Below are 12,465 nucleotides of genomic sequence, written 5' to 3'. Positions count from 1 at the left end.
CTTGTTATGGTCATACAAGTATTTACACACATTCAGTTTGCTGAAAATAAATGCAGTTGACAGTGAGAAGACATTATTTTTTTTGAGTTTAGATATCTTCTAGAGTTGAATTTGGGCATTGGTAACACTTAAAACACCTTACGTTGTGCCCCAAATTCCTAATGAGTTAATGGTGATATGATTAAATCCGGTAACAATTAAACATAGTTAGTTGATACGTTAAATAACATTCATCACAAGTCACGTCAATACTATATACATTTTAGACACAGTATATTTAAGCAATAAGGCCAGAGCGGGTGTTGTACATGGCCAATATACCACAGCTGAGGGCTGTTAAGTACGATACAATGCGGAGTGCCTGGACATAGCCCTTAGCCGTGGTGTATTGGTCATATATCACAAACCCCGAGGTGCCTTATTTCTATTATAAACCGTTTACCAACGTAATTAGAGCAGTAAAAATAAACTGTTTCGTCATACCTGTGGTATGCGGTCTGATATAAAAGTTATAAGCCATAAAATGCATTTTGTCTCTTTTTTACTTGAGATTCACCATCAGTGATCATATACCTAACATTTCAAAATAGTCTGAAAAGAACATTGGCAGGGCAATTCAAGCACAGCCAATCTGCAGTGATAATGTATTGGGCATATTAGCCTACTTTACAACCCTCCTTGCGACAGAACTGTTTTAACAGGTTAATGTTCCAAAGGATTATGTTTTTTTTAAGTCATGATTTAAAATATTCTGAGCAGTAGATAGGGCTGTGGCGATCATAACATTGTCAGCCGGAGATTGTCAAGCAAATAACTGCCCGTCTCACGGTAATTGACCGTTAATTAATAAAACACATTTATCATCTCCTGGTTTCTATGGCACCCACAGACCTTTGGAACATCTACATTTAAAAACATTTGTGGCATTATTTTATAGTATGAAAAAAAAGAAGATCATATGGCTGTGGGATACACTAGTTAATTTAGCAGACAAGATTTGCTTAGAATTCCGTGGCATTATTTTATAGTATGGGAAAAAAAATAAACCCACACACTGCTCGATAGTATCACTGCCCTTCAACAAGCTTTACGTATCAGCCTCACAGCCTTCGTCAGAGCTTTTGTGAGTAAAAAATAAATAAATTGCACCCTTATGTAGACCTAGCCATACCCATATCCGTTCCAACGCATCGAATGGGGTTGGAGTCGAGGGAAAACAAATAAGTGCTACCAAATATAACAATATGCATATTATAAATATTCAAATAGTGTGTACATAAAACATATTAAAACACATCTAAAACCACAACACTTAACCAGCATGGCTACCACAGCATTCTGCAGCAATATACCATCCCATCTGGTTTGCGCTTAGTGGGACTATCGTTTGTTTTTCTACAGGACAACGACCCAACACACCTCAAGGCTGTGTAAGGGTTATTTGACCAAGAAGGACAGTGATGGACTGCTTCATCAGATGACCTGGCCTCCACAATCAACAGACCTCAATCCAATTGAGATAGTTTAGGATGAGTTTGGGATGAGTTGGATAGCAGAGTGAAGGAAAAGCAGCCAACAAGTGCTCAGTATATGTGGGAACTACTTCAAGACTGTTGGAAAAGCATTCCTCATGAAACTGGTTGAGAGAATGCCAAGAGTGTGCAAAGCTGTCAAGGCAAAGGGTAGCTATACTTTGAAGAATCTCAAATATAAAATATTTTGATTTGTTTAACACATGATTCCATGTGTGGTATTTCATAGTTTTGATGTCTTCACTATTATTCTACAATGTAGAAAATAGTGAAAAATAATGAGTAGGCATGTCCAAACTGTTGACTGGTGCTGTATAGCTGGCAAACATTAGTAGTGAATTTCATACAACTGTAACTTGATCACCTCACTTAAGTTGCTCTTTGTGCTTCTTTGTAAACAAACACACATGACTGGCTCAAACAGCTGTTTTGGGAAACTAGTAAGCATAGATGATTTCTTATTAACAGGCAAAATTATGAACATAATCTGCTTTATCTATTACCTAGTGCACAAGTTGACTGCAGGGATCTATAAAAGCTTTTAAAAAATGTTTTAAGTACCAATATTAAAATGTATAACCAACACTAAAATTGTATTGGAAACTCATACGGATGATATTTCAAAATACAGTATACCGCCCAACCAAGAGTTTCTCTCTACATTTCCTTCATAACGCTAAGTTTGACAATTATTTGCTAGGAGATAGCTAAGCTAGTCGACATGTTTCAGCGAGCTACACTACCTAGCTTGAAGATGTGCTAACAGTGCATGATGTTGGGTTCATGTTTATTCAAGTCACTGAGGGTGAGAGGGTAATGTATAACGTTTACATTATATCAGGTATTCTATTGAAATATTGAGTGCTGGGAAGCAATCACATGTGGCAGGCATTGATAAGGGGAGAGAGCCATGGATTAGTGATGAGGAGGAGGTGGGGGGGAGGAATGACCCTCTGGGAATAATTAAACTTGGTTCAACTTTCAGTGTCCATTGAGTTTTTCACTCTGAGAATTGGAACCTAACAGTAAACAACTAGCCAGCTATGATGTTGACAGCCCAATCAAAGACCTTAATCAAAGACATAAGACCTTGAATTTGTGGCCAATTACTTTTTAATAAAATAATTAACAGGCAACGCTTTGATTATATGCAACGCAGGACAAGCTAGTTAACCTAGTAATATCAACCATGTGTAGTTAACGAGTGATTATGTGAAGATTGATTGGTTTTTTATAAGATCAGTTTAATGCTAGCTAGCATCATACCTTGGCTCTTGTAGCCACAAGGTCCTTTTGATGCTGCACTCGGGTAACAGGTGGTCAGCGTGCCACGCAGTCTCCTCGTGGATTGCAATGTAATCGGCGTCCAAAAAGGCAGATTACCGATTGTTATGAAAACTTGAAATCAGCCCTAATTAAAATTGGTCATGCCGAATAATCAATGACGCACCGAAGATGGACTTTTGCTGGCTAGCTCACCCAGCAGGTGCTGAGACAATCACACGCAACCACAGAGAAATCACTGACATCTACGCTCTGCAATTCATTTTCTGTCTGCCCCTCCACCACAGAAAGCACAGAGTGAGGCTGAAACGGCTGCATTTTGGAGCTGCCTTATTCAACCAAAATGTACCAAACCAACAATACAATGGAAAAGCGACCACATATGCTTTATCAGGTCAATCAAATGTTTTAAATAAAATGTTATTATTTACCGATATGATATATTGTTGTGACGTGAAATAACAGAATTGCATGCACATTTCCTAGATGTTGGTGGGGCTCCACTCCACCACTGCTTGCCTGAACAAGCTACTATTCTACTGAGCCTAGTCCCTAATACATACAGTGGGCTCCAAAATTACTGGCACCCCTGACTGGCAATGCACAAACAATACTTAAAAAATAGAAACAATCTAATTATGGAGATAAACTCAATACCAACATGTGAGAAATACTGTACTTTATTAATGTTTCAATGGAACCAACCAAAATAAATTTATTGATTTAATTAAAAATCTGTCCTCCAAATCAAGGTTTCACAATTAATGGCACTCTTAAAGATGATTGTAAATAACATCTAGCAAAATTAAACCAAATTAAATTCCACTTATTTAAGTTCATCTAAGACTTAAGGAACTTTATTGAGCCATAACATCACTTCCTGTTTCACTAGGGTATACAAATGAGGTAACACATATGCAATATCCCTCTGTCATCCAACACCATGAAGAAACCAAAAGAACTAGCAGTTAAAAAGAGACAGATGGTCATAGACCTTCATAAATCTGGAAATGGCTACAAGATCCACAAACGATTGAATATACCACTGAGCACTGTCAGGGCAATTATAAAAAAATTAAAAAGATATGGAACAGTTGAAAACCTCATGGGTAGAGGACGCAAATGCATTTTTCCCCCCAGGATAAGGAGGAGGATGGTGAGAGAAGCAACAAAATAGCGAAGAATCACTGAAAGAATTGCAGGCCTTGGTGGCGTCTTGGGGTCACCAGGTTTCAAAAAGCACAGGCTCTTTGGAAGGGTTGCCAGAAGAAAGCCCTTTCTGACCCCAAGACACAGACACAGGCTCTTGGAGTTTGCCAAACGTCATTTAAATTATGACTTGAAGAAGGTGCTCTGGTCAGATGAGACCAAAATTGAACATTTTGGTCACATACAGCATCGGCATGTTTGGCGTCGAAACAGAGATGCATACAAGGAGAGGCACCTCATAGTCATGGTGAAATATGGAGGGTCAGGGATGTTTTGGGGCCATTTTAATTCCAGAGGTCCAGGGGCACGAGTTAAGATTGATGGCATAATGAACTCTACCAAGTATCAGGCAATTTTAGCTGACAATCTGGTTGCCTCTGCCAGAAGGCTGGAACTTGGCCGTAGGTGGACTTTCCAACAAGAAAATGACTCGAAACATACCTCAAGATCCACACAGAAATGGTTCTGTGACAACAACATCAATGTTCTGCCATGGCCATCTCAGTCGCTGGACCTCAATCCAATCAAAAACCTGTGGGCTGAGTTGAAGAGGGCAGGTGATAAGCGCAAACCCAAGAATGTGAAGGCTCTTGAAAGGATCTGCATAGAGGAATAGTCCAAAATCGCTCCAAATGTGTTCCCTAACCTTGTCAAACATTACAGGAAAAGACCATGCTGTTATCCTTGCCAGAAGTGGTTGCACTAAGTACTAAATGAGGAGTGCCAATAATTATGAAACCTTGATTTTGGTTAAATTGATTTTGTATTAAATAATTTTATGATTTTGGTGGGTTCCATTGAAACATTAATAAAGTACAGTATTTCTCACATGTTGGTATTTTGAGTTTCTCTCTATAATTATATTGTTTATTTCTTTTTTAAAGTATTGTTTGTGCATTGCCAGTCAGGGATGCCAGCAATTTTGGAGCCAACTGTACATAATGTAAAAGGCTGAGCACTATATGTAGCCCCACAGCCATAGCTGTCAGTCACTCACGATGCCATGGAGCTCTGCCACTCTGCTGCACAGGTCAGGACGCTGCTTCTCCAGCGCCAGATAAAAAGGGTTGTTCTGGAGGTTCTCATCATACAGAGCCATAAGGAACTGGATCTCTGGCTCCTGGGAGGAAGAGAGGACAGTTTACAGTAAATGTGTGGTTGGAGGGAAGGGTTCGATACCAGGAAATTCAGCTGACAAAACATGCATTCATGTTGCTCCAAAAGGGACTCATTTCAGGAAACTAGGTGTATGTCACGTGTCACTACTTCACAGGAGAGCCATTTGAACGTAAACGTTTTTATTTTTATCAAAATGGATTTTTCGTCAGAAAAGTCTTCTGGAACATGTGAACTTTCATGCGCCTTAATAGCAAACATGTCATCTATAAATACAAATACAATTGTTAAAATACAAGCCTAGTTGGTTTAGCCCCGGAAAAAGGCTGGAACATCCCCGCTAGCCATGCCATGATTGACTGAGATATGCCGAGAGATGATTGGTCTGCCAAGTAGCGAACTTTTGTCTATAACGTGAGCTGGTCAGTATGTGTAGGTAATCCTTTCGAACACAGCTTTTTTGAAAAATATCACGTAGTAGAACTGGCTGAGTGTTGCTCTCCACTTTCTGGAGGACCAACTTTTGAAATCAGTGGAATTAAAGTATGATAGCTGAGGAAAATTCTGCCGTTTGATTGCAAATTGTCAAAAAGAGAACACATAGGCTGTTGTAGAAAACACCCGTCTCGGGATCACATCTTCAAACTAAGGGAAAGGAAATGGAAAAAAATGTTCACTACATCTTCTGTATTATGTGCATGTGACAAATAAACTTAGACGCAAACTATATCAAATAAAATCTACCCAAGGTAATGTGATGAACATGGCCTGGACCAAAGTCAAATTAGGATATCAACGTTAGGCCAACGAGGGAGTGTCCAAGTTCTAAAATCCTCAGGTAGAATGCCCTGCTTTTATTTCGTCACACTCACAATTGTAAGCTATTTTCTGTAATTAGCTCGCCATTAACTTGGCGTGAACTATGCTGAATGGGTGTCGACAATGAAGAGCTCTCCAGTAGGTTTACCAAAACATTCAAGGGCCATTTTATCAAAGGTGAGGTTACAAGTTTGTCAACTTTCAAAGCAGAATTACTTTCCCATTGTTCCTCAACTGTAGTGTATGATATACCATTGTCTAGCTCTGAGTCTCTACTTTCATCCAATGTAAAAAAAAAAAAAAACATTTAAAATTTCACTACATAAGACTGAACCAAGCCGGACTGTCACATATTAGAGTTGTTGACATGAAGTAGGTTAGGACTAAACTGCTGGTTGGCTAAGAGGGGTTTCAATATCAATAGTGTCTGCCAAGAGGACAGACTAGTGTTGATGGCACCGGCATGTGATTTGGTTGCACAAATGTTTAGTGACCCAACTTGTCTCCCACAATGTACCTGCAATCCATACAGAACCAGACTAATAATGACTAGCCAACTTTTAAACTAGCATGCCCCTGCAAGGCTTGACATTCCAGGTAAATTTGCAAGTGGCACACCGGTCCAGTGCCAACTGAAAGCTACTGGCACGCATTCAAAAGAATAAAGGCCAGGGAAAGCGGATGTTACCTTTAAAATTGTCCTATAACGATCTACCCTCCATGCACAAACAATTACATTTTAACTTGACAATATGATATTTAAAGTGATTATTTGGAGAACAAAAAAATAAAACTTTTGTTCAAAAATCGCTAAATATTGTGCAGTCAGTAGCACAGTAGGGCCCGTGTTTTGTTTTTCCAGATTTCCGAGTTCACTTGTTGCTCTCAGTCCACAACAATTCTTAAACCACATTAGGAGACCACTTTTGAAGTCTTTAGTTGACCTTTAATTCAATTACACACCTAGCAAGAGACCGTTGTTTGTACTGCACAATGTACAGTGTAGGCTACATGTGATGGCATAGTTTGCTAAACAAATGCCCCGCAATTGATACAAATCATGATTTCATTCTGCCAGGTAGACCTACTTTGCAGTCAACAGTTAATTGGGAAGGTATTTTGGGAAAGCCTTTAGAAATGTTGATTCAAACAGTGCACAATGACTGAACTGCGCAACCCGAAGATTCAACCAAGACCTCAAACTTTTTGAAAACCTGGTTTGCATACCCATTGCTGTTTGAAAAAATAAATCATTGTGAACCAGAAACTAATCTGACTAGCTAACATTTTTTCACTGGCACCCTAGCAACAATTAAAATGTGGTGTGAGTCCATCAAGCTTCCTCAAGCTACAGAAACAGGAGATCCTGCTCCTGCCCTATGGGCTGCTCTGGCTTGGTCAAAGGCTTAGGCCTACTCTATTTGAAGAGGACAAAGAAGCAAAGACGGGAGCAGCTAGGTCCAGAAGCTCGCGCTCCTCTTTCCTGAGGAATCTTAAACCACAGCAGGAACAACAGGAAGATTGTCTCTCTCTCCAGGGTCACTTTTCACCTCGCCAGCCAGCTGCCTCTCGGCTGAGCTTGTTAACGTTTTCGGGAAATTAAATTACTTAAAGTTGGTTCACCACATAATTGCATGATCCCCCATCGTGGGGCGTTAGATTTTGTCTCTGTATGACATGCTTGGGAGACCTTGCAACAGACATCAAATTTCAATGAAGCAGTCAGTCGCCCACAAAGACACACGGGAATGATCTAACTAACAGGCTGTTGGGGGGCGGCAGGTAGCCTAGTGGTTAGAGCGTTGGACCAGTAACAGAAAGGTTGCTGGATCGAATCCCCAAACTGACAAGGTAAAAAAATCTGTTGTTCTGCCCGGTAGGCCGTCAACATAAATAATAATTTGTTCTAAACTGACTTGCCTGGCTAAATGAAATGTTTAAAAATAACAGTGAGGTGTGACTTTTCTTTCGAGGTCAGTCTCATTACTGGTTGAATCGGCCTAATAGGAGAGAGGAGATTGTCTTGTCTGGTTGGTCTCTGCTTTGTCCCAGCTATTAGTGCAGATGGTAGCTTTGTAGACGACATGGTTGTGCATAAACAACATATTGTATATAATAAGCTAGGTCTATTTTGTGTGCATTGTCTTGTCTGCATCAGGGGTACTCAAGTATTATTTGAGAAGGTCTGGTCACAGATGTCCTAGGTGACAAAATGGATAATGTAATTTATCGGCGTAGTAACAAATCCCCACTTGACAACCATCTTGTTGGCGGAGAGAAAATGTTGCAGTTTTAAAGACAATTTCCAACAATTTTACATTTTTTGCATGAGGCAGAGATTCTTTTTAGCTGTTTGAAGCTAAATACCTGTAATTCTATGCATTCTTCCATGGCTTATGTGTGTTTATATGATATCAGGGGTCTAAGCCCGACCGAGTAAATTAGAAAAATAAAATGACAAAATTCGGGACCTACCAGTTTGGGGGCTCTACATCTCTGCTTGTTGAGTCAAGTTATAAATGTTCCGATGTTAGCCTCATCTCCTTTTGAATCAAAACTATAATCTCATAAAATGTTATTGGTCACATACACATATTTAGCAGATGTTTTTGCAGGTGTAGCGCAATGCCTGTAAATATGAAATTTAGCCAGGTCATATGGCAGGCACTGTGTCGTCACATGTTCTTCTGATGTAAGATTCCAATCAATCCATTGAAAACACCATAAAAACATGTGAGCATCATCCCCAAAATGGGGAACAAAAGAGTATGAAATCCATTCAAGTCTCATCTAAGATCAGTTCATCAGGCTACTCACGTGATTGCGCCTCGTAAACGGGCCTTGAAACGCTGAGATCAACATCATCTTTACGAATCCTAGGAATGATAATGCCATGGGGGGGGGCTCATCTAAACCAGCCTCTCTGGAGTCTGACTGGGCTTCATAGTGAAGCAGTAACTGTCTTAGCGTGAAGGCAGCAGCTCCACTTCCACCCTCATCTCACAGAGCTGCTGCCTCCTTGGTATCAGATGGATGCTGTCTGCTGGCCTGAAACCCTGAAGAATGTGCCATCTAACCATGTGACCGGTCAGCTGGGTCTGAACAGCCCTGTTTGGGGGTAACCTTCCTTCACACGTGTGGGGAGTGAACGCTTACAGCACATTTTCCACTTCAGGAAAGCCAAGGCAGGCATTTCACGATGGGTGAGTTGGTGATGGGATCTGGCCTTTGTGAGCATAAATACAAATGTCCGTTCTCTTCAAGATAATGGGAAATAACGTATTCTCAGTCTGGCCTTTCATCCTGTTTGGTCACACTGTATAGACCATCACCTGTCAAACTGAATCCATGGTGGGATGAGTGTCTGCAGGTTCACTCCTCTCGTGTACTTGATTGATCAATTAAGGTCAACGATTAGTTAGGAACTCCCCTTACTTGGTTGTCTAGGTTTTAAATTGGACACACATCGATAGGAAATAACAAAAACCAGCATACAGTCGGCCCTCCATGGAATGAGTTTGACACACCAGCTGTACATCAATCTAATATTGATGACAAAAAGGTTATCTTGAGACTGTCAAGTGTTCTACTTATATCCGTACACTCGTAACAATTTAAGCATTATGAAACTTCTATTACATCAAATCAATCTTAACTAGCAAATAAGCCATTAATGTTTTGGTTGAACAAATTCGACACATTGACCTCCATACAAAAACTCCTTGCTTGGTGGGCGAAACAATGGAAAAAAACGGTATTATCGGCAAGTTGTGCCTCTCACTTCCTCTCTGAACATACTGACAGACTCCAGGATGAGCAGAAACAATCATTGTAATTAAAGCACAAGGTTTCAAACTTACCGATTCAATTGCACTTTAAAAAAATAGGAGAACATAATTTCCTCTGCCAAAGCCATGGCAATGTTTACAGAGTCAAGACTCTCGTTTTGATTCCTCAATACAGCCAATATCACCATCTGTAACATCCATCCTGTTGTTTCCATGGAAAGTCATTTTCCCAACAACATTGCTGAGTAGGGCTATGTCATGTGCTTGTCTAACAGAATAATAAAATAACTGCAATTGATATAATGTAATTTAGAGTTTTGATCACTAGCTCGGTATCCCACGGATAACATTCCAAAACTGGATATCGTTTTATGTGCCCACAAATCAAATTTTGTGGATGACCATCTTCAATTGTGCTCATCAAAGGCTTTTAAATACCACTGTTTTGTGTTCTACTTGTAGCCCTGGTTGCCCTGAAAAGAAAATGGCAAAACACTTAATTGTGAGGCTAAATATATGGGCTGGTCATGTAGATAAATTAAAGTCGGATAAATGAAGAGCCCATTTTTGCGGGGACTGATGGGGTTAATCCTCGCGGGGTTAATCCTCGCTAGCGATAGTTTTGGAAACCCTATCACATAAGCGAGAAAGAATCTTCCAAATACAAAAGATACACTTCCCGTACACAATTTAGTGAAGTTGAACCAGGCCGTTTTCACAACGACACATCCACTCACCATGCCCTCTCACATTTCCATTGGACACTACAATTCAACATTTCCAGATTTTTGGACAAATCAGGGTTGGACGAAGGCAGTGGTTGAACTGGTGATTTTCAAGCCCGGGTGCAGATGATAAACCAATTTCCACTAGATTCCACAGCCACAAAGTCAAAATTGTCTGTATTGTAAAAATGTATTAAAAGAAAAATATGTTTTTTTGGGGGAAAGGGAGATACCTAGTCAGTTGCACAACTGAATGCATTAAACCTAAATGTGTCTTCCGCATTTAAACCGAAGCCCTCTGAATCAGAGAGGTGTAGGGGGCTGCTTTAAATTGACACCATCTGTGCCCATTGTTGTTGAGGGTTAACTGCCTTGCTTTCCCCATAGAAAATGGCTGAACGAACCAGAGGTAACTCATTTCTGGTTATTAGGACTACAAGCTGACAAGCTCTGCATTCCGCCCAGCAATAAAACAGGAAGTGTCAAACTTTCATGAGAGAAGATCATTTTACTTCTGGGTAACAGAGGTTACACTACTGACCTCATGGTCTAGGAATTCTCAAGACAGACTGGTGACCTTTGACACATAGGCTACAGCTACAGACTCCTTGGCCAATACTACTAAATTAAAAACTGGTCTATTATATAGGCACTGTAGTATATGGAGGTATACATATTTAACACAATTGTCCACAACTTCCCAATAGTATCAGGCTCTCACGGTTTATTAAGGTCACTGTTTGAATTGTATCTGCAAGCTCTGTATTATTTTACTATTCTTTGGTTTGATATTCAAGTATAGAGTAAACGGTATGTCAGTTTCCATTGCCAAGTTAATTCTACAGAGCATGACAGGCCCTACATATAATTTTTTCTGCATTCTTGGGGGAACTTCCACGTCGGTCTCAACCATTTTTGGATGTACAAGTAAGTAGCCCAAATCACATGTTGCTCTGCACCCACTCATGTGCAATTGATCATTCGGCCTATGTTCTTATTAGTCTTCCCAAGACCTCACTGTGGATAGGCTGGACATGGCTAGAAAGAACACAACTTTTGTTAAATTCACGTCAAAAGTCGTTTGTTTTTAGCTAACCATCGCCGAATTATTCTAACCTGCTACAAAGTCAAAAATGACAAAAGCTGTATTCCGTCTAGTCTCAATGGATAGGCCATGTGCCCCAGGGATACTACAGTGCCACATGTTGAGGTCTTCCAGGTAATGGCTAAACAAGGTTGCCCGAAAGTTGTGAAATGTGGTAGCAATTTCCTGTGATAAGCTGTAAGTGACAACCAATGTCAAACATATGCTTGTTTTGAAAGGTGGAATCAAGCAAAACAGAATTTAAATTCATAACAGCTGACCGGATCGAGAGGAACACTTCACTCAAAGTCGTAGCAATATATAGCAAATGGATTGCAGCATCTACATGGGTCGAGGTTTCAATGCCAAATATTTGTGTTCTTACATTGGCTAGCTTTTAGCTAGCTAACGTTATATTAGCTGCTCATCTTTTAGCTAGAAAACGTTTTCTATCACAACAACAGCAACGTCGGCTTGGATGGACATTCATACAAACACAATATAGCTATGTCCATAACGTACCTCTTTATCTGCTAAACACTCCGGAATCGCATTGCAAATTGCACTTCTTCAAAAGCCTGACCGTGTAAACAGAAGAAAGTCTACCATTTGATGCCTGCCTGGCTGTCAGCACTACCGGTCTCTCTAACTTGATGACGAGGAAAACATTCGCTAATTTGGTTTAGTCAACCAATCAGGCGCAGCAAACCAATCCCTCAGGTCCTAACATGTCGGTCGGTGTTGAGGGTTCGTGAAAACGTCAAAGGAAAGGATGACACCACCGTTCAGTGTATGAAATCAAATTACAGTATATGGCTAGTCAACATGTCGTCCTAAAATAATATATGACTGCCCTGAGAAATCTATTTGGATCACCATAAATTGATTGAATAAGATTGTCAAAGGTG

General features: G+C 40.1%; 1 protein-coding gene across 3 annotated transcripts in view; it reads right to left on the bottom strand.

Moving 5' to 3' along the window:
* LOC124003756 (ankyrin repeat domain-containing protein 27-like) overlaps positions 1-12,220 on the bottom strand; it is a 35,000-nt gene extending 22,780 nt beyond the window's left edge. For 2 of the 3 annotated variants that reach the window (XM_046312312.1, XM_046312330.1), the window contains exons 1-2: positions 12,080-12,219; positions 5,023-5,145 (exon numbers count right to left, since the gene is read on the bottom strand). In XM_046312312.1, the coding sequence (XP_046168268.1) occupies positions 5,023-5,124 (102 nt within the window). In that variant the 5' untranslated portion in view covers positions 5,125-5,145; positions 12,080-12,219. Of the gene's footprint in view, positions 1-5,022; positions 5,146-12,079 lie in introns of all 3 variants that reach the window. The other variant, XM_046312321.1, reaches the window with a different exon arrangement.
* Positions 12,221-12,465: the final 245 nt, after the last annotated feature.

This window comes from Oncorhynchus gorbuscha, linkage group LG02 (genome assembly GCF_021184085.1).
Source record: "Oncorhynchus gorbuscha isolate QuinsamMale2020 ecotype Even-year linkage group LG02, OgorEven_v1.0, whole genome shotgun sequence".
Classification (NCBI taxonomy): domain Eukaryota; kingdom Metazoa; phylum Chordata; class Actinopteri; order Salmoniformes; family Salmonidae; genus Oncorhynchus; species Oncorhynchus gorbuscha.
Note: the sequence above shows the minus strand (reverse complement) of the source record. Positions and strands in the feature narration are given on the sequence as shown.